The sequence below is a fragment of the Cololabis saira genome, chromosome 12 (genome assembly GCF_033807715.1).
Source record: "Cololabis saira isolate AMF1-May2022 chromosome 12, fColSai1.1, whole genome shotgun sequence".
In the NCBI taxonomy this organism is placed as follows: domain Eukaryota; kingdom Metazoa; phylum Chordata; class Actinopteri; order Beloniformes; family Belonidae; genus Cololabis; species Cololabis saira.
The window spans coordinates 6,306,405-6,329,222 of NC_084598.1; the positions used below are offsets into that span (position 1 = coordinate 6,306,405).

The window sequence follows — 22,818 nt, forward strand, 5'->3', positions numbered from 1 at the left end:
GTTTTTGTTCCAGGGCTTTCTGACGGCCATCCGCCAGGAGACCACCCGCTCAAATGTATCCAAGGGCTGGGCTCTGGACACCGTCACCCTGAGCAACGACGTCACCAAGAAGATGAAGGAGGACGTGACGGCCCCGCCCCCCCAGGGTGTGGGCGGGGTCTACATCTATGGCCTGTCCCTGGACGGGGCAGGGTGGGACCGCCGTGGTGTGAAACTTGCAGAGGCCCCGTCCAAGGTTAGGCTCTCCTTTCTCATCTTATACAATGTTAAATTGTTGTCACAAAGTCCGCTCTGGCTACAGATGTTTAATGTTTTAATGAAATGATTAAAGTCTTTTTAAAAAATGAGTCCGTGTGTACCAGAGCTCATAGATCCTCCTTTAGTAGCAACCGTTGGTGTCAGTTCCTGCCGGACTTCCTGAGTCCTCCGGCGCTCGTTCCAGAGCATCTGCCCCCGCAGCTCCCTGAGCGAGCTTCAACCCATGTTTTCCTTTTACCGACACGTGATGCACGTCCTTTACTTGAATAGATGTTAGGGTGCTGTACGTTGTTGATCTACGGTTTATTTGGGCCAAATACTAACAAAGAGGGTCAGGTGGATGGACATAATCAGTAATATCCCGTTTTTGGTCCCCACAGATCCTCTTCACTCTGCTGCCAGTGGTCCACGTCTTCGCTGTCAACGCCGCCGCTGCGAAGCCGCCGCAGGGCGGCGGCGGCATCAGCCTGTACTCGTGTCCGGTGTACAAGAAGCCGCGCCGCACCGACCTCAACTTCATCTTCTGCCTTTCTCTGCGGAGCGTGAAGCCGGTGGAACACTGGACCATGCGAGGCGTCGCTCTACTCTGCCACTGCAAGTAACTGCTGGCGGAGGTCACATGACCAGAGGCTGCTGGCCCTCTACTGCCCTGGTCTTACATACAGTTTAAAAAATCTACTTTGGTTAACATGATTTTAATTATTAGACTTCAGTTCTGTTGGTTTCGAGTCAGTTCAAGTCTCGGCATGAAATTTTAAATTCATATGTTATTTGTGGTTTTTGTTTGTCTTAATGACTGTTCAACAGCCTGAGTCACACAAGATCTGATTTTAGATTGAATAATTTATTATTGGATGTCGTCACTCCAAAAGTGTCCACTAGACAGCGCTGAAGGTCAGCATCCGTCACTCGGCTTACTGACTGGCTTTAAGAACTTTAAGAAATTCAGTTCAGTTCAGAAGTTCAAAAACACTTGAAAGTTTCTTGTCTCTGTTAAAACACATTTAAAATAAAATGTTTGATTGACACTCTGATCACTGCTTCTGATTCACTCTGTAAAAGGGAAAACTTGATGCTTCTCAGCATCCAACTGCTCGGCCTCCTGAAGACGGCACTAAACCTGAAAATGGAGAAACAGTAGAACGAGAGAACAATTACACTCCATGATCCTGCTACTCTTGAATTGCTAAAACGAAGCTTTCACAATCATCATTAACACAGAACTACACCTGATCCGCTTCTGTGCTTCCAGAAGAGCCAAGTCCACTCTGGCTGCAGAAATGACTCAAGTAAACTTTTATTTCTTAACATTAACAAACACAAACTGCTTTAAAACTACAGTCATGCAGTCATTAGTTACCGTAACTAAAGCTCAAATATCCCTCATCTTAGCAGAAATATTGACAATCAGGGCTACAGTAGCCCCGCCTCCTCGCCGCCTGCAGGAAGGCGTTGGACATGTAGCCTCGCCTCCCCCCAGGCTGCACACAGACGCGAGCTGCATTTCCACGTTAGGAACCACAAACCAACATGGAGATATTTTACCACCAATAAGAGCCCTTTGATTTGTGCCCTGGCCGCACTGAAACGTTCTGATTGGTCGAATGTCTTCAGCTTCTTTTTACCACTTTTTAAAACACTTCAAAATTCTATCCACACATTTCCAATGTTGATTTCATTCGTTTAACTGTGAGAAAAGAACCCTGGAAGTAGTTACATTGTTAATTTTGAAATACAATCCACCATTTTCCATTCAGTTTTTGTTTTTCACTCCATCTCACATCTGTTGGCCTCTGGTGAAGCCCACATGAAGTTAGCATTTATTAGAAATTAGAGATATTTACCCACACAGTGTGCCAAAGAATGAAAGGGTAACTTAAGCTGAAGTCGTTTCCCAGGGTTTCAAGAGCCGTTTCATTTTAGAGGGAGTTGCACTCTGGTTGCTTGCTCGTATGTCAAGTTTTTTCACTCCAGGAACATCTTTCCCCTCCTGAACAAACTGCATCACCTCTGCAAAGGAAAGCTGTTTTGTCTCTGTTTGGTGGTCACTTATATCAGCATCTGAATGTGAAGGTGTCTGGTCGTCCTGCTGCTCAACAGCCTCGCCCTCAGCCGTCACGTGACCTGGAGAAGTCCTCCACTGTTTGTAGGTGTTTCCATCTATCGGCTCTACAAACCTGGTGACGGGAGAGGAATGAAGGACAGTTTGTCAAATCAGGTCGAGGCATCAAGAAGGACACTGATTGGTTGGTTGATTGATTGATTGATTGATTGATTGACATACAGTATAATGTATAGGGAAACCAAATGGGGTGCTTTTATTTTTATTCTTCCCAAGTTGTCATAGTGGGGTATTTTATATTTATTACATTTATTTTCAAAATGAAGACAAGATAAAATATGTTCATTATTCATCAATTAATTTACGTTAGAGCAAATTATTATATTATTTGCTGTAAGAATGTTCACCCCTAAATTACGTGGGCAATTTTCCTGCGCTAAGAACTTTCCGGAGTTGGAGTGCATTTTTCTGATATTTAAATATTTAACTCACTAAAAAGTTACGACTGCAAAGTTGTCTTTTACTGTCGCAACACAGTATGTGTTACAATATCATATGCAGGCAACAGTGCTTTTACAGCCTATCCAAAACAAACGTGCTTCAACGCCTGAAAACTCAGATTTGGAGAGGAAGTGTGGTATGAAAGGTGATGTACTAGTACTATAGAGAGACTCTCTCTATAGTACTAGTACTAGAGAGTCTCTCTATAGTACTAGTACTCTCCCTATAGTACTAGTACTATAGAGACTCTCTCTATAGTACTAGTACTCTCCCTATAGTACTAGTACTATAGAGACTCTCTCTATAGTACTAGTACTCTCCCTATAGTACTAGTACTATAGAGAGAGTCTCTATAGTACTAGTACTATAGGGAGAGTCTTTCTATAGTAGTAGTACTCTCCCTATAGTACTAGTACTATAGAGAGAGTCTCTCTATAGTACTAGTACTATAAGGAGAGTACTAGTACTATAGAAAGACTCTCCCTATAGTACTAGTACTATAGAGAGAGTCTCTCTATAGTACTAGTACTATAGAGAGAGAGTCTCTCTATAGTACTAGTACTCTCCCTATAGTACTAGTACTAGAGAGAGTCTCTATAGTACTAGTACTATAGAGAGAGAGTCTCTCTGTAACTATACTCTCTCTATAGTACTAGTACTATAGAGAGAGTCTCTCTATAGTAACTATACTCTCTCTAGTACTCTAGTTTGTACCTGCTGTAGAAGAACAGCTTCATGTCCAGCAGCTCGGGTCTGCTCTGGCTGCTCAGCGTCTTCACACCGGCCACGAACCGCTCATCAGCCTCGAACTGGTACGAGTCAAACCGGGAAAAAACTGAGTCCATATGAGCTCAGTTTTTTCAAAACATCTACAGATAAACTTTAACAACAACAACTTCCGCCACTGCAGTGTTTGTCGTCAACAAGAGCGGAGGATGAAGGTCCACAGTTGGTGAAAACCCCCGAGCTGGAGCTGCAGTGCCCCCCGCAGGTGAGACTGAGTACTGCAAGTACATAGGATCGGTGGGGGCGGCAGGCAGCGATGCAAGTTTGTATCGCACATTTCAGCAACAAGGCAAATTAAGATGGTTTACATAATGAAGACGTGAGAAAAGAGAGAACAGTGCAGTGTATTAAAGAAAAGTTAGACTTGAGCTGGAGTTACAGTGTAGTACTGAAATTAACATTGTGTAAAGGGAAATTTAAAATTGGTTTTAATTCAGTAAAAAAAAAAAAATTTTCTCTGCACATTTATATATTATTTTGTACAGCCATGCAATTGTGGGTGGGTTGGCGTTTAAAAGATGGCATATTCGATAGGGTTGGTTTTGATTTCTGTTTTTTTACCATTCTGTTATTGCCTAAAAAATACAAGATTTATAAAAAATAAAAAAAATCAGTAAAAGGTAACAAATTAAATTTCACATTGATTTAAAGGAACTGAGGGTTTTAGCATCCCTGCAGTTTTCTGAAGGTTTGTTCCAGATCTGTGGAGCATAGAAGCTGTAAGCTGCTTCTCCATGTTTGGTTCTGGTTCTGGGAACACGGAGCAGATCTGAGAGGTCTGGATGGTTGATATGGCAACAAGTCCCCGATATATTTTGGTCCTAAACCACTCAGTGATTTATAGTGTAACATAAGTATTTTAAATTCTATTCTCTGAGACACAGGGAGCCAGTGTAAAGATCTCAGAACTGGAGTGATGTGGTCCACTTTCTTAGTTTTAGTGAGAACTTTGCCAGCTGCATTCTGGATCAGTATTATTTTATTTGCAAAATACCTCAATTTATGAGGAGCATTTTTAACATACAGTAAACTTGGCTAAGTGGGTTATGGTGAACTGAGGGGTGTCCACTGGGAGGTTGGGGGTGTTTTGGGTGTAACAATAGAGTTTGGACACGTGTGGTGAGCAGAAATGTGAGCCCGTGTGATTTTTTTGCCTCAGCCCACCCTGTCCTTGACCACAACCAATCAGCTGCCAGGAGAGGGGGGCAAACATTTCAGCTGATCAACTCTTCAAAAATCTGAGCCTGTGATAGAGGATGAAAATTAATGAAACCGGTCATATTCTTTTATAAAATCTGACATTTTTTTCCTCATATATGGAAGTCAAGACTTAAAACAGTTGAAGACACAGTCAGGCAGGGAGAGGTTAAAAAACACAACAGGTGAGAAAGTCTCATCCTATTAACTACTTAGCCGTTACTACTGCTTTTTTTAAGCGTGTGACGCAACAGCCAGCAGCTGCGTCCAAGAGGTGAGAACTAAGCGAATAGTAAAAGTTCCTGAAGCTTATGGAAAGTTATACCATGTCCGAAAGTGTGCATGTTAAGCCGCAACATGTGCAAATATTAAAGAAAAAAAATATCAATGTTTGTCCAAAGAGACATTTATTGAGTAAAACACTCAGTTATTCACTACAGAACACAATTAAGACGATACAAAATTAACCAGGAGTAACTGAATTAAAGAGTTCACTCATCTGTTAAAGGAGATGAGTACGTCATCATTATAGCACCGACAGAAATCTTTTTACTCCTTAACATAGCACATAAATATGAGTCTGCATTTAAAATGGACTGTGCATACAAATTGTTTCTGTTCTGAAGTGTTGTGTTTGTAAAATGTGCCATTTCTCCTCCCTTTCAGCCACAGCTGGAGTCTGCAGCCGTGCTCGCCGCTGGCGAGGGTCTGTGAAGTTTGCCCGGGATGGAGGTTTGTTTCTGGCCAGAGCGCGATGGACGGGCGAAGCAGAAGGTCAACGTGCTGCTGGAGCTGCAGTCGTAGTTTCCGTCCTGGTCAGAAAACAGTAAACACACTTATTACAGCAGCTGCATGAAATAACAGATGCTCTTTTTTTTCCAATTAGCTCATAAATCACAAGTTTGCTTGAAATGACTTTGCAAAGTTGCTTCAAATACCTGAAAAAAATCAAATAAATTACACTGGATTTTAAATCAGTTTAACAAAATAAATAAATTATGACACAGTTGGAGTACAAATGACAAAATTGGACTAATATTTGATCCTCAGTTGTAAAAAATACGAAGTTTAAAATTTTATTTTTTGTCTTTTACAAGTAATTAGAACATGCAAACCAGGACTTGGGGCCAATTCATTATTTAAGATCTCTTGATATTAATGCAAGATGCAAGCATATTGATAAATAATTATTGGCTTCTACCTTAGAGCCAAACAGACAGAAACTAAACATACCAGTATTACTATAACATTTGTTTTGATTTGTATAATCTGGAAGTTTTTTATCCGTCAAAGACAATATATGAATAGTAATATCTCTGGAACTAGAATACATTTTTAGATGAGATTTTCCAAATTTGTCAACTTAGAAAGTGATAAAGTTAAAGCGTCAGCTGATCTTTCATTCACCTCAGTTGTGGCACTGCTGTGGCTGTTTCTGACTCTGGGGTTTGGGCCGCTCCCCTTCTCCTCCCTCGGAGCTCGACCTGGCTCCTCTCTCTGCTTCATGAACCTCTGGTTGACGATCCTGGTCACGCTGTCGTTCCTGTGCAGCGGAGCCGCCGCGGGCCTCGCCGGGGCCCGTTCCAGGTTCTTCAGGCCTCTCTTCCCCTTCTGCCCCGACTCCGGTCCCGCCTTGTCCGCCCGGCCGCTCACCCTGCGCAGGAACTCCGTCACCAAGCCACACCGGTTGGTGCCTGCAGACTTGTTGGGCGGCTTGGCGCTGCTCACGGAGCCGTGGTTCTGTCCCGAGCCTGATCTGGGACTGGCCTGTCGAGCCCACGTGAGGCCCGAGTAGCTTTGACTGGGCAGGTTCCACGCTGCTCGATCCCTGGAGGTGGAGGTGGAAGAGGAGGAAGACGAGCTCAAACTGGTGGATGAGGGCAGGGAAGAGTGCCTGCGGTAGAGTTTAGGGGAAGAGGTGGAGACTCTGGCCCGCTCCACTCGGCCCGGTATCCCATCCAGGGACGTGGACATGTGTTGTGAGCGGGCGGAGACCAGGGAGGAGCTCAGGACTCTGGAAGGGCTGTTTCTCACCGTGGACTGAGTCCCATCCGTCTGCTGAGCCACACTCACCATCTGCGGCTTCATGTGAGTCTGAGTACCGGAGCAGGCCACGTCCACCCAGCGGCCCGCCGGCTTCCCTCGCTTCTCCTGGGAGCCGCCGTGAACCGTCTGCCTCCAGCCGGCTGTCATTTCCTTCATGTCGTCGCTCAGGTTAGCAGAGGAACCCAGGCAGATCTGAGAGAAGGAGGTTGGGGGCGTGCACCACGGAGAGGAGGTGTCCACAGACTCGGTCCTGTTTGCCACTGGGCTTTGCTTCAGCTGGGCCAGCTGGACCCTGCGAGCCGACGGAGGGCTGTAGTAGATGCGGAAGGTCGACCTCTCCGGGGCCGTGTTGCTTCTCTCCATGGACATCTGCTCAAAGTCCAGATCAGGGAAGTTGAAGGGCATGATTGGGTGGTCCCAGGTCTTAACGGGGTCCTCTCGGTCCACCTGGGCCGCCTCCTGGCTCAGGTAGCACCAGTTCTTCCTTCTCCAGCCCCCTGGCCAAAACGACCGTCCTAGTCTTTCTCCTTCCATGCTGCAGGTTCTGTGGAAATGCAACAAAGAAATGAGCATCAGATTTTCTGCAATCTTTACCAATATGCAGACGTTCATGAAAAACCCTGACCTGAGAGGTTCACGGTGTCCCTCGTGAAGAACATCGCCGACGGCACACTGACCCAAGAGAGAAAAGACATATTAGCCCAGCGACATTATCAACAAGGTTGCATTTTTTTAATTTATTTATTTAACCTTTATTTAACCAGGTAAGTCAGTTAAGAACAGTTTCTCATTTACAATGACGACCTCTGCAAGAGGCAGCACAAAGAGTCAAACACTAGGAATGGGTGATATTTTACCGTTCACGATATACCGTCAAAAAAAAAAAAAGAATTTGTCATCTTGTGGTAAAAATGATAAATTGACGTTTTTGTGTAAAGCTGATTTATGGTTCTGCGTTAAATCGACGCACAACGTACGTGTGAAGGAAGGAAGGAAGGAAGGAAGGAAGGAAGGAAGGAAGGAAGGAAGGAAGGAAGGAAGGAAGGAAGGAAGGAAGGAAGGAAGGAAGGAAGGAAGGAAGGAAGGAAGGAAGGAAGGAAATGAGCCAGAAAGAAAGAAAGAAAGAAAGAAAGAAAGAAAGAAAGAAAGAAAGAAAGAAAGAAAGAAAGAAAGAAAGAAAGAAAGAAAGAAAGAAAGAAAGAAAGAAAGAAAGAAAGAAAGAAAGAAAGAAAGAAAGAAAGAAAGAAAGAAAGAGTTGACGTTTTTGTGTAACAAACATGGCAGATCTGAGTCATTCCAGTTTTACAGTACAGGTATAACTCATTTAATTGGTTTTTATTAATTCAATTTAATTGGTGTAGTTTAGTAGTATTTAGTATCTTTTAGAGCAGTGTTTTGGGGGCTCCAAAGACTGAATTTGGTGATAGATTTATAGTTACAAAGGTGGAGCTGAATTGGTATTTTTTTTATCGTCATTTTTATTGTTATCGGGATAAATTCCAGAAATTATCGTGATACATTTTTTAGTCCATAACGCCCATCCCTATCAAACACGTACAATCACAGTGAAATAAACCATCAAACACAATATATAAAAAACACACAACACATTAAAAAATATGAGTAAAAAGTGGTAGTGCTGTGATCACAGATGAATGTTGGGAGTATACTGTATTTTTGAAGGAAGAGAATGGGATGGATGTGTGAAGTTTAAGTGTTTGTTGCAGATGATTCCAATCACTAGCAGCAAACTGAAATGAATTCTGGCCAAAGGAGGTAATTATTTAGTGTAACTGCTTGAACGTAGGTTCCGATTACTGATGTTGATATTAAGTAGTGAGCCCAGATATGAACTGGTGCTCCCAGTGATGGTTTAGTAGATGAAGTGATACCGGTGGATCAGTCTACGGGAGTGAAGTGAAGGCCAGTTGGTGTTAAAAGGAGCACATGTAACAAAGCGGATGGCGGCGTGTGAGAAGAGTTTTGGAGGCGGACCTATATACTATATCACCGTAATCTAGAATATTAAAAAACAAAGCTCCGTCTGTCAGGACTAAATCATTGTAAGAGTATATCAACTTGGCTTCAGTTATAATTGAGCAAAACTCTTCGGTTGATGTGAAGCATCCGTATTTTGGTTTTTCTATGTCACTCACAGGAGCCACTAATTACAAATGGGACTTTAATGAGTCAAAAACCCATAATCCAGCATTGCTGAAGTGCTGCCACACAAAGCTGCTGCTGGGGCTGTGGAGCACTTTATTATTGCTTCAAACTTTATATTCCTCTGAGGAGGAGAAGGATTACTGTTTGGTCTGTGGAGGAAGAAGGAAAAACAAGCAAAAAAGACTCAGATCTGGATTCATTCTCACTAGGGATTAAAAATAACACCAAAAATGATCATAATCCCCAAGCAAGTGGGACCAATAGTTCAGAAAGTGTCAATTCTGAGATCCGTGCCTGGACAACCCTGACACTCATCACTCCATATTCATGCTGTACACTTGAACGTGCCTGTCCTGTTTGGCCGCCTCCCCGACAAGAGATTAGCCCAAATACTCTGGCACGGGTCTTTGCATGATGCCTGCTAAACTGTTAGGACTTGTGGCCAAGAGAGGAGATCAGCGCCAGGACTTCCCACTGGGTCACGCAGCAGGGGGACCAGCCTGAAGGGGAAACGGCATCCTTACCTCAGCTGCATCGCAGGCGGGGGCTCTGGCCTTGCTGTCACCTCGGAGCTCTCCTCCCAGGTCCTGCAGCAGCTCCAGCAGCACAGACAGCGCTTTGTGTCTAACCTGAGTGGAATGAAAGAATACAAATGTCTTTACATATCCAAATGTTTGGAAATATACCTAATCCAAGGGCGTAGGTTTGCATAAGGACGGTAGGGACAGAACACTACCAACTTTTCAGGAGGCTCAAATTGTCCCCACCAACTTTTAAGCAACCTTATTTGCATTATATAATGAGTTCAGATATATTTAGGTAATTTAGATTGTCTTCCCAAATGTTGTAAGGATAGAATTGACCCTACCATTATTAAGAGAATTATTTTCATTATGTTCAGACTTATATTTACCCCTTTTCACTTGCTGAATTTGCCGGTCCATTTTTTTTTCCTCAAACGCACGTTTGATTGGCTGATGACTTGACCATGCCATTTATTTATGTGGTCTTAAAGCAGCCCAAATGGGCTTTCATTTTTTGTTGAGTTTGGCTGTGCTTGTGGACAAAAGCAGTAGTGTTTAACCTGAAGGAAGGTTCCATTTCTATTTATTTTTGTTTTTTTCAGTTATATTTAATTTATTTATTTAGACAGACAATGTTGAGTGGTCTTAAGACCACTCAAATGTTTTTTTTTTTGCATTCTGGATAGTTAAGAGATTATTAATAAGTACACTTAATACATTTATTGTGTATGTTAATATAATTTAAGTTATGTTCAAATATTAATGTTAATAAAATCCTGGAATATTCTGGAAGTTTTCAAAATGTTTCTTTAGTAGTTTTTGAAAACAAAGGTTTGAATCGAACCGTGTATCAGGTGAACCAATACACATGAAAGTTAGTATAAGTCAATACAGATTTATTGTGCATTGATCATTTAGCCAATCAATTAATTAGGTTCATATTTGTGACAAATGTAGCCCTGACCCCCGTTCACCCAATCTGTTTGGTCTTATTAATGTCCCTTCCCCAGCAAAAAGTACATGCAGGTTATGCTGTTATATCGTCCCTACCAATGTTGAGACCAAACCTACGCCCTTGACCTAATCTACAGATATTGAGAGCGGTGTCTTTTGGATACCTCTTTTCCTTCACGTTCTGGCCCCTTGACGTTGCAGGCCTGATGCAGGATCCAGAGAATTTTCAACGACAGTATCATTTGTGGATCCCTGCAGCCGTCCACGTCTCCTTGTCTCACTTGCTTCTCCTTCTTCTTCACCTCTGTGGCGCGAATGTCTTCGATATGTTCCTGCTGAATCGGTGATTCCTGGATGTTTTCATGATTCACAGAGAGAAACGAGACGGAATCCCAGGCATCCCCGTCCTTGTGAGCAGAGTTTTTACATCCCTCCACCCCTCTCAGGATCGCCTCCATCCTGCCGATGAAAGCCAGAAGCATGGCCTGCAGGAGCTCCAAAGCCTCATTTAAAGATCTTAGCGCTTTACCGTTTGAGCTCACGTTCTCCTGGGAGCTGAGAGCACCCGAGGGGGGGGGGCTGTGGCCGTTTCTGGGTGCTGTGTTCAGGAGCTGAATGGCAGAAGTCAAAATGCAAGAATGATCTCGGAGAGCAAGCAGAGTTTCATAGTCTTGTAAGGTCATCCCTTTTGGACCACTGGTAGGTTTTCTGTTGCCATCACTCTCACGGCTGTCTGAAGATTCCCACTCGCCACCTACAGGACCTTCCCGTGTCATGTGGCGCACGGCAACCATGCCCTCATTCTGTGATTGGCTGCACAGCAAAGGTCTCTCAGCTTCTCCTTTTCCTTTCTCCAACTCATTGCTCTGCTCGTTATGGTGCACCCCGGGCTCCATTTTCAAATCGCCCTCCCTGTCTTTCATCGCTACTGTCGCTGATGGATTTTCCTCCAACGCGTCTTCTTCTTCTCCTCCTCCTCCTCCTACTTTCTCTCTGAGATCGCTCATTTCTGCCCGCAGCCCGCGGTTCTCCACCTCCAGTTCAACGATGCGCCGGCTCAGCAGCGTAGCCTCTTCCTCCACCAGTTTCAGATGAACTTTGACCTCTGCCTCTCTGGCACGCCCAGATTTTTGTTTTCCTTCAGGTGGTTGGGCGGCATCGATTTCTCCGTAGGTCATCTGGTATTTGGCCAGCTCTTCCCGCATGGCCTCACTCTCCGACACCAGCTTGGTGAGCTTCTTGCACATGAGGGCCAACTCTTCTTTGGCAAAGTGGAGTTGGCACTTGAGATCAGCGCTGTCATCCTTTTGGCAAACAGACAACAAAGATGACAGTTACGAGCTCTACTTCAAATGTGTGATAAATGCAGCTGCATATAGAAAAATGTTGAAATACTTAAAACCTCAATCAGCTGAGAAAGCCTCTTCTCTGCCTTACTGGTCGTTGACCTGTTGTTTCTCTTCTTCAGAGAGCTCTGAACAAATAAAAAAACATTGGTTTCAGAAACAAATGGCCCAGAGCAGCTCTCTTTACACAAGAGCTGAAGGTTTCAGCTAACAGAAGAAGTCAGAGTGCATCTTCACCAACATTTATTGGCCTTCAAATATTGTGTGATGAACAGTATGAAGAACGTTGGACTATCCTAAAGTGTCCGTTAGGGCTGGGCGATATATCGAGATTTTAATATATATCGATATATTTTCAAACGTGATATGGTACGATATCGTTTATATGGATTTAATTTTTTTTTTTTATTTATTTTTTTTTTATTTTGATATAGCTTATTTTGTGACAAATTGACTTGGATTTTTTATTTGAGATTTGCACAAATGTTTTATTTGCACAACTGTCAACCTCAGTGGAAAAGTCTGCCTTTTACTGTCTACATTGTATTAATTGCAGTGTATTTTAATTTAATTGTTATGCAGGCAAGGGATATTTGTTTTATTTTATTCAAGAAGCATTTTTATTCTATATATGCAGGCAGTTTATTTTTATTTCATTTGTTTTATACATTTGATATTGTGCAGACCTCTGTTAATAAAGGAACCTGTGTGACATTTGGCACGAGGCTTTGTATTAAAACTGACTGTTTTTTTAAGGGTTTGCCTCAGAAAAAAATGAAGCTAACAGAGATGCTATGCTATAATGCTTTGGGGGAAACCCCAATTATGGCACAGAAAAAATATCGATATATATCGAGTATCGCCATTCAGCTAGAAAATATGGAGATATGACTTTTGGTCCATATCGCCCAGCCCTAGTACATAAAAACCTAATGGATATTTCACTGACTTTTTGTCTTGATGTTGAAAGCTGTAATACAAATCTAATTTTAAAAATGTAACTCCTCAGAGTTTCCTAAATGGAGCACTTTCTCTCTTAATCTGTCAGTTTATTTGTAAGCCTAAACCTGTGAGGAATGTAAGCCTCTCTCTTGAAGTATTGTCTCCCCCTTAAACACTGAACAGGATGTCTCTGTGTTAAAAATAGAGATCTTGCAGCCTGGCTACAAGGTGAAGATTTAGCTTTACCATCAATAGGCCTGTAGACGGAGACCTGACATGTGATATTACGAACCCATGAGGACAGAAACAAAGGCCTCTCCCTTTTATCGAGCGATTATTGTTATTAGTCTTCTCACCACTGGTCTTCGATAGGTTTTGTTTGCTGTTTGTTGCAGCTCTACTTCGACCTGACAGCATTGCGTTCCCATTCAAGCAGCGAAGAAGCTCTGGTATGTTAATTCTCCTTCACAATTTTCTATATACTGTGCTTTGTGCTCCTAGATTAGGTAATATAAGTGGATTTCCCCGTTGGGATCAAAGGGACTAGCAGCTGTCTCAGATGAGTGGACCAGACTGGGCTCAAGCCAAAGCACGGGAGCTGGGATTAAAGTGAACACGTGTCACCGGAGGGCATGTCGGTTCACCCAGGTGACTGCAGGAGGCACAGGAAGAAAAGGTGGACCGGAGGTTCAGTGCGTGTCCGGATGTGTGGCTTCGCCTTGCTACAAGCATCTCCAGCGATGCTTGTAGGTCAGTATGCTGATGTCTTTTTTGAATGCCATAATACTCGCTGATCCAGATTTAGCTGAGCTTAATGCAGGCAGAAAGACAAAAAAGAGAGCGAGAGAGTCTATTTTGGTCATTACTTGCACCCTCTCTGCCTTTTTTCTGCCCTGTCCACCACTGGTATCAGCTGTGCCGGGAGTTCAGGCCTCAGCATACCAGGCTGCTTGGCCCAACCCCGGCACCACGCAGCTGCCGGGCCGAGCCCTCCTCTCATATCACCCATCCACACCGGGGTCATGTGTCGTCTGACATTGGGGGAACACGGGGATGAGGGGGACAGCTGGCTGGACGGGTGCAGCTGTGCGGGGTAATGAAGAGGAGGATGTCGGACCAAGGAGATGGAGGTTTATGAAGGTTATCTGCTAGAGGGTTCTGTTTCTGTAAAGGTTCAGGCCCTTTTATACATATTCTATTCTGCAAAATCTGGAATAATAAGGAGAAGGACTGTAGTCAGAGGTAGGCCTGTGTTGAAAAAAATCGATTTTCCGATTCTAAATCGATTCTCATATTAATTCCCAAAAATCGATTCTTATGTCTAAAGATCGATTTTTTTTTTTTTCTCTTTATCATTTTCGCCAGGTGAACTTTAATCCCACTAGTCGGACACACAGTTTGTCATGACACTTCTGAAAAATGCGAGGTGCTTCATGGCAATATGTGTGTGGTGACAGAATAAATTAGATAAGCTAAAATGATTTGTTTACTGCATGAACTGTTGCAATTTCTTTCTTTTTTCCACTTTAAATGGATATTGAAAGGCCAGTTTGAGTTATTTATTTCTTAGTTATTTCACAATAATTATTGTGAAATTATTATTTCACTTGTTATTTTACAGTCATATAATTCAGGCAACAGCTCAAAAAACATTTAAAATAACACTAAGCCAAATCAATATCGAATCGAATCATGATAATTGATTCTGAATATTAAGAATCGGAATCGAATCGATTCTTGACATTTGAATCGATACACAGCCCTAGTCAGAGGAGATGAAGGTAAATCTGCTTTGTTAAACTGAGAAATGTCTTGTTTGGGAAAAGGAAAAACTGTTCTATCCAAGATAAAACTATTTCATCAGTTAAACATGATGGCGGCAGTATCATAGTTTGGGATTATTTCTGCTACGTCAGGGTCAGGATGGATCGCTGTCATTGATAGAACAACGAATACTTAGTAATTCAGTTTAATTTTAAAGAAAATCCTCAAGTCATCCGTCTGAGTACTAAATCTCAACTGATAGTGAGTCATGCATCAAGACGACAGTAATAAGTACAGAGGACCTAGTTTAAGTCTTGAAGAAGGATCAAAAGTAGCACCTAACGTGAAGAAAACTCCCCAACATCTTGAAGTTGAGGCCGTTTTACTGAGAAATGGACTAAAATGCTCCCAAGCTGATGTGCAGAACCGATCACCATTTGCAGGAGGCGTGTTACGACCTTTTTAAAGAGCTGACACGATTTTCTGGTGTTTTAATGAAATGTCAGTGACATGTTTTGTTCAAATTACCCTCGAGATACAGTTCAGTAGCTCCCTTTTGAACCAGCTCTGTGCACAGCAGGGTGTTTCAATGGCTGGGGTTCACAGTTAAACTCCACGGCACCCCCCTCTTCCCTGAGCCAGGCCTTTTTTGAAGGCATTGTTAAAGATTTTCACTTTTTTTCATGATTTTGTTTTTCCAAATGTTGGATTTTTTTTTTTTTTAATACTTTTTATTTTGTCTTTTTCAAGTTACACAAAAAGGAAAGAGAAGAATATAATAATAATAAAAATAAAAAATGATAGTAACAATCATAACATAACTACCTGGGGGAGATGTAATATTTTGCCATTATTTTCTTTCCCTTCTTTAAGGGCATGGCGGGGATTTGACCTTGAATGTACACCATTTTTGCCACTTTTGAGCAAAATCCCTTCCTCTAATTCTCAAACAAAAAGTCAATTTTTCCATGGCGTATATTTCTTCAACAATGTCGAGCCATTGTCTCAGTCCTGGGGGAACGCTTCTCATCCAGAGTCTTGTCAGGGCCTTCTTAGCAGCAACAGTCAATATTTTGAAGAGGTAGATGTCTCTCTTTCCAATTACTTCAACAGGCAAAAGTCCCAGATATACAGTCCTTGGGTCTTTAGGTATTCTCAGATTTAGAATTTCCTCCATTGTTTGGACAACATTATGAATGTTAGATGTTTTAATGCAGAAGTATTTACCTCTCTTGCTTTGTCCACCTCCGTCTGTAAGACCTGCTTGGCCACGTCCAGCTCCTGTGTCTTCTCCCGCAGCACCTCGTTGTCCCACTCCAGCTGGGAGTTCTTCTTCTGCACCGCCTCCAGCTCGTTGTACAGACGGAGTGACACACTCTTCGCAACCTGCAAATGGAGCAAAAAAAAGATGGTTGTTGTAGCTCCAGTGGGGGGGTGGGGGTGCTGCTTCCACTCACGGAGATCATTTTTCTCGGAAGTGGAGAGTTTTTTTTCTGCTAAGCCGGGATGTGGAAATTCTTGTGACAGGAATTCACCGTACGAGTGGATGGAAGTGAATAGGCTGTCAGGAATCCTACACCACACACACACACACACACCCGAGTCTGGCTCAGTCCGCCTGCCAACATTTGCCAGCAGTGACTGACCTGCAATGTTTTTGATAGAGATTACTCTGCTTTTGTGGTTTTGTGCTCACGGAGAGAAACTCACCACATAATTACATGACAGCATGACAAAAATATAAACAGGATGCATCATGAAGACATTTGAGTGTAATGAAATGACTGTGGTGCAAACGAACAGCAGGGAGTACTTTACAGTGCACCCAGCGGCCGTGAATCACAGTACAGCTAACTGATTACAGTCTTCCAGAGCCTACGAGCAAAACCATCGTTAGTGAATGCAGAGAAATGAGAGCAAGTCCGCGGTGCAGCCGCAGATGTTCACTCTGAAGTCTACACTGGAATGTCGGTGATTCACCCAGAAGCAAGAAGAGCTTTTACTGGTTGTTGGTCAGGAGTGAATGTGAAGAAAACCAGCCAGCTTCAGACCTTGATGTCGTGCTCCAGGCTCCGGACCAGCTCTCCGTCCACGTGCCCGGTCTGAGCCACCCGGATGCTGCGCCGCTCCGCTTTGCGGAGGCGGTACGCAAGGATGCGACACGTCTTGTTGGCCTGCTCCAGCTGCATCCGCAGCTCCTGCAGCTGGTACACTTCCTCCTCCTGGAACATGTCGCGCATCTCCAGCATCTCGCAGCGCAGCTCCTCCACTTCATCCTGGAACAGAACACACCAGATTACAAACACATTATCTATGAATGAAGATATCTTCTGAATTTCTTTAAGAATGCTGATGATTTTTTATTTACAAGCCAAGAGAGAGAAGTTGATTTAGCATAAAACCACTTTATGAAGGGGTGGACTGTGCCAAAAACAGTAGTCAGACCAGTTTTACTCAGTGGGAAATGTAAGTGTTCAAATATGATTTGGAAGACTGATCACCAAGAGAGAAAGGACTGGAGCAGCAGATGTGAAGTGGGGAATCTTGCTGGCATTTGACACAGACCACCTATGAGGTGGTTTTGTTTTGGAAATCTGAGTAAAGTGCATAACTTTGAACTTAGAAAAGTGTGGTTTGCACATATGGAAGAAGACAGCTTCTGCTCAGGGCCATGTCCCATGTGTGATCTGTTAAATTTAACAGATCCCACAGGCATTCACCTCAGTTAAACCTCAGTCAAGAGAGGTATGGTGGTGCTGATGAAAATGTAGTTCATTAGTTTATACTTTCCTATGTCCATTTAGACACCTGGCTTGTAGGAACCACGTGTATCAAAACTCAAATTCATAGTTTCATTTTAAACCCCAGAAAAAAAGCTCTAATTTCAGAATTAGCAACGTTTGGAAATTGCATTTTATTTAAAGATAAAGCGATATAAACCCTTTTTACCATCTTCTATTTGTTTCTTTGGTTTTGTTGCCACTGTAGGACTTTGAAGTTCATTCCTCCTTTCTCACGGTTATTACATTTACCCACGTGCTGCTCAGATTACCAGTCAAGAGTCTGTACACACCTACGACTTTTACTGTAAATGTGATTTTGTGTGACACAGTGGGACATTTGAGAAACAAAGAGGAGGCTTGTGTCACATGAAGGATAAATCGAAGTTATTTCTTTCCAGATCATCTTCCAAATCCTGCATAACCCCAGAGAAGTTCCAGATTTCCAGTTGAAAAAGGGGAATGCTGTATTCATGACAGCAATCTCTCAGATCAAGAGAGGGGTAAAGGAGCAGATGGTGCTTTGCTTTCAGGCCTGAGACCTGGCTGTATCATCTAACCGTTCAATGTAATCTAATGACAAGTGGCTGGATTGATCCAAGTGTTTAACTCTTCTGAAAAACCATTTCATTATGGGAAGTGTTTCTAATGATGATCCAAAAAATGAAGGTCGAACTTGTGAGACTTGCAGGAGAGCAACACTCCACAGCAACTAATGAGGTCTGACATGGTCTAAAGCTCAGCATTTACGGAAAATCGGCTCTAGTGTGGAGAATCGGGGAACTCGCACGCTCATGGAGATATCATAAATATGCCAAATCAAGATTCACGAGAAAACTCAAATTCAGAAGACTCTTCAGAAGATGCTGTTGGGTGAGTTAAATGACTGAATGAATCAATTAGAGTGAACTTACTTTCAAATACTCGTTCTCTGACCTCAAGTCCTCCATTTCCCTGACCAGGTCTTCTGTTGATTCCCCCATCATGAGGTCCATGATCGCCCCCGGGAGGTTCAGCAGACCGAGCCCGGCTCCGGCAGCGCGCGGCGGGGGCGCGCAGGTCCGCGCGGCCGGCGGAGCGGCCGGCGCGCCGCCGTCCTCCGGGCTCACGTAAGCTCTGCCTTCTATCCAGCTTAACTCGTTATCGGTGCCCGGGGACTCGCGCTTGTTGCCCTCCGAGACGCAGTCGGAGATTTCTGAGCTGCTCTCCGAGGAGGACAGCTTCCCGGACGGGCAGCCGGAGTCTTTGCTCAGGTCTTCCGAGGCGTTGCTGGCGTCCGACAGCTTCCTCTGCGCGCCGGGGCTGCCCTGGCTCTGGCACCGGTCACCTGGAGACGCTTTCCCCGCCCGCCGGTCCTGCTGCCCCGCGGGCTTCAGCGGCTCCGCAGGTTGCTGCCACTGGTCCGACCGCGTCTCCCTCGTCAAGACGCCCCTTTGTGCGTCTTTGGAGGACAAATTCTTCTTTTTCTTCTGAACCAAAACCTGCTGGTGCGTCTTTGGCTGCTTCTGGCTGCGGAGAGAAGTTTTTGAGCTTTTTTCGCCTTCTTTGTTCATATTTTGCATTTTTTTTATGTTCTGTTTTAATACATTGGCTTTTCTCTTCTTTTTTAGATAATCATAGATGTTACTATTAAACTGTCAATTCGCAGCCTAATTGATGATGTCTGACTGACCGCTCTTCATCCTCAAGACTGGACTGAAACTTTTCCACAGCGCGCAGACAGACGCAAATAAAGGCTGAAATATGGTTCTGCGTTAAATCGACGCACAGTATGGTGCGCGTCGCCGCGTACCGTACGCCGTAAGCTTTGCGTTGGTGTAACGCGGAACCATAAATCAGCCAACTAATCACACTAACGCAACTGACTTCCGCCTACTGTGACCAAAGTAAGAGCCTTTCAATGACCCTTCTCGTTTGGACTTTGTATTAGAATGAAATAACACTTTTTTTCTCTGGAATTAAAATAGTTTACACAATTGTCGATGTGTGGCTTATTAAAATTGAAATGAAAATGACAAAACAATTTTAATTTGATATAAATCACATTTGATTTTAAGATGAACGAAAGTGCTCGTTTTTAAGAGAATGATGCACATATTCACTAATTTATTAACTTATCTTTCTCTTTTATAAACGTCCTTATAATGTAAAGTTTTTACTTTGTAGTTACTTTTCCGGTCTTATCTTCATTGGTGTGAGCTTTTGGATACTGAGCAATCAAACAGGCTTCTTGTCATTTTAAAATCTTTACCTTTGAGGCACTTAGACTAAATATCTATTATATGTGAAATCTCTTTAATTTGATTCATATAAGATTTAAAATGTATCATTTGCCTTTCAATTGATATACAGTTGAGTGAATTGATCACATATGTAACACTGCCACCTTGTGGATTTGCCATCTGAGCTGTGTTAAGATCCACAGACCTTCAAAGCTTCAATCTGCTCGTTTATTTTTCTTCATCAGTAAATAAAATCACAACATTTTTCATCCAACATTCAGCTATAAAACCAATTAACATCATAATATATATAAAAGAAGATATTGATGAATTAGATTGGAATGATGCATGTTTAAAAGCTCAAAAACAATCAATAAACACAAGGTCTCGACTACTCCAATACAAGTGGTTAATGAGAGTGTAAACCCCAGTCAAACTCCACCATATGAATGCTGACATTCCAGATGACTGTACAAAATGTTTGAATGAGAAGGGAACATTATTTCACTGCTTATGGGAATGTGTGAAGATGTCTGGAATGATGTTATAAATGGTTTGTCAGAGATGTTTAATGCTAAAGTCCCCCTAAATGCCAAACTGTGTGCTTGGAATATACCGAAAGAACTTCCTATAAATGTCAAAGCAATATACAGTTCTGGACTTTGGACTTCTTCGGCCAGGAGAGCTGTTGCTCTATGTTGGAAGAGTATGGATGCTCCTACATTGAGAATGTGGATAAGGGAGCTTTCTGGCTGTATTGGACTGGAAAGACATTGCTAAGGGAAAATGAAAGGACTTTGTTGAACTCAACGTGCAATTATGTAAATATCCATCTGTAAATATCCGTCTGTTATTTTTTTTTTTATGTACTAGTATTTCTTATTATTTATTTTTCTTCTTCTTCTTCTTCTTCTTCTTCTTCTTCTTCTTCTTCTTCTTCTTCTTCTTCTTCTTCTTATTGTATATGTAACAGGTTTGGATCCGTTGCAACAAATGATGAGTCATGAATAGGTTTTGCTACGTTTATTTCTGCAGAAGACAGAAAAACACAAGAATAAGTCTTCTGGACCCTCTTTTAAACTCCTGCTCCACTCATCAGAGCAACGCAGCACTCTCTAATTTAAACACAATAAAAACAATTAATTTGACAAAGGAAACATACCTGCAGAAGACAGAAAAACACAAGAATAAGTCTTCTGGACCCTCTTTTAAACTCCTGCTCCCTGAACAAACAAAACAAAAACGGGAAAGTGAACACTCAGATCGAGGCTCTGCAGCGCCGTCTGGTTTACACTGCCACCTACTGGTTTAAACCGGTTACCGCCCGCCGCTGTACACCAAGGGCGCGAAAATAAAACATCCACAAAAAGCATATTAAATCATCAAAACAACACAAAACAGCCACGTAATATCAGTAGTATTTAAAGTATACAACATGCGCCAAAAATATCAACATATATGGATAATTTCTTAAAGAAATCTCTTAAGAAAAGCAGCAGCAGTTCCCAACACAACTTACACTCATCAGAGCAACGCAGCACTGAGGAGCTGAAGCAAAGATCCTCTATACATTACGTTTATAGAACGTCTCTGGCTGAAGTAAAGAGATACGGAAGCCCAGGAGGTACAAAAAGAGGGTAGGGCCAAAAAGGCAGTTTCCTCAAAATACGCAAATAAAAATAACAATAAAATAAAATAACTAATTTAGATAAAATTCACAAACATTCAACAAAATAAATAAATGATAAATAAAATCCCTAAATATAATTTGAAAACAAAAATGATTAAAGTGGGATTTTTCAACTCTGTTACATATATACCAGTTTACTGTTTATAGTGTGTTATTATTACTGTGTTATTACTATTCCTATTGATGCCTCTTGTTTTTGCACTATCCCCTTTGCTGCTGTAAACTGCAAATTTCCCCTCTGTGGGACTATTAAAGGATTATCTTATCTTATTTTATGAAAGTGCAAAATCTACCTGAAAATAACTTGTAAATATTGTGGAAAATATCATATTTTAATTTTTTATTTTTTTAATTATTTATTTTATTTTTCCTCCCTGATTGGTTAATTCAATATAATTATTTATATTTCTATTGAAAATGGTGCAAGCTAAGTGTATGTGTGTCTATGTCTATGTAATGTATGCGTAAATGTTGTATGTTTGAAAAACTAAAAAAGGACAATAAACATATTGTGAAAAAAAAATGAGCATCATAATCTTGAAGCTGAATCTTCTGTTTAAAAATGGAGTGATGCGCATTTGGCCCAGACTGGATGTAAATGGCTCGGTCTCAGCTGGCTCTTCGCGCTCATTGGACACACAGGTAGGTGTGTGGAGATGCGTCCGTGTTTAAAGAGCACCAGAACCACGAGGGTGAGGAACAAACCATAGACAGACTCAGGTTGGACTGTTCAGGACCGCCCAATAAAACTGTAATTTCCAAAGAAGTGCAGAACGGGAAAGAACAGCAGTTTAAAAGAAAAATGTGTTTGTTTTTCTTTTAAACTGCTGACCTGGCAGTGTTTTCAGTGTAACATTTATAAAGGCGTTTAAAAGATTATTTTAGTGCTTTACATAGTGTACGTTTTGTGAATTAGCCTACTATTAAAACAACATTTCTGTCGCTAGGCAGTCCGTGTTTTCCATGCATCTTGTTTTGGTTTGCTCTTCAGATCATCAGGACCAAACAGTTTTTAAGCCCCAACTTCTAACATTCTGTGGACGTAATAATGACAAACTCTTTATTGACATGCACAGATCAAAGAAAATAACTGCCATGAATAAAATATGAATGAAATGAACATATTTCTACAAGAACGCTAGCTTTTTGGGATGCAAAAAATCTGGCAGCTGATATTAGTTTTACCTAATAAAGAAAAGTGTAATAATGCTGTAATCGGTGTATTGGTCAGACATCACAGTATTTCTAGCAAATATGTAAGAGTTTGGCTGTTATGTGGAAATCAGTATATTATCCCTGAAAAGACATGAAAGAAGAGGAGAGCAGAGCGTTTATTATTTCAAAAGGGTCTGGTTTCAACACAGCTTTAACATAAATAACCCCTAATATTTAATACATGACTGTTATCATAACTATGCACATTAGGGGAGCTGCGATCATTCAGGCGTGTTGCCTTCCTCACGTCACATTATTGAACGTGTTGGATGAAAATAGCTGCTGACACAACTCTGCTCTCTGCCCTCCACTTCCGCTCCGCTCCTGGCGGCCGCCTGATTGGCCGACGCACCTGTCAATCACCG

At 42.2% G+C, this 22,818-nt stretch overlaps 2 protein-coding genes across 2 annotated transcripts in view; one reads left to right on the plus strand and one right to left on the minus strand.

Annotated features, from left to right (window-relative positions):
• Positions 1–860, plus strand: part of LOC133456187 (dynein axonemal heavy chain 5-like) — an 87,292-nt gene extending 86,432 nt beyond the window's left edge. Inside the window, exons 97-98 of the mRNA XM_061734645.1 lie at positions 14–235; positions 639–860. Coding sequence (XP_061590629.1) covers positions 14–235; positions 639–860 — 444 coding nt within the window. The remainder of the gene's footprint in view (positions 1–13; positions 236–638) is intronic.
• Positions 861–5,230: 4,370 nt separating this feature from the next.
• si:ch211-197l9.2 (uncharacterized) lies at positions 5,231–19,008 on the minus strand. The gene is made up of 9 exons (XM_061735280.1): positions 18,241–19,008; positions 16,598–16,822; positions 15,774–15,932; positions 11,897–11,968; positions 10,659–11,798; positions 9,541–9,645; positions 7,476–7,522; positions 6,212–7,394; positions 5,231–5,616 (listed from the first exon to the last, which is right to left on the minus strand). The coding sequence occupies exons 1-9, from the start codon at positions 18,886–18,888 to the stop codon at positions 5,467–5,469; spliced, it is 3,729 nt and encodes a 1,242-aa protein (XP_061591264.1). The 5' UTR covers positions 18,889–19,008; the 3' UTR covers positions 5,231–5,466.
• Between the last annotated feature and the right edge of the window lie 3,810 nt (positions 19,009–22,818).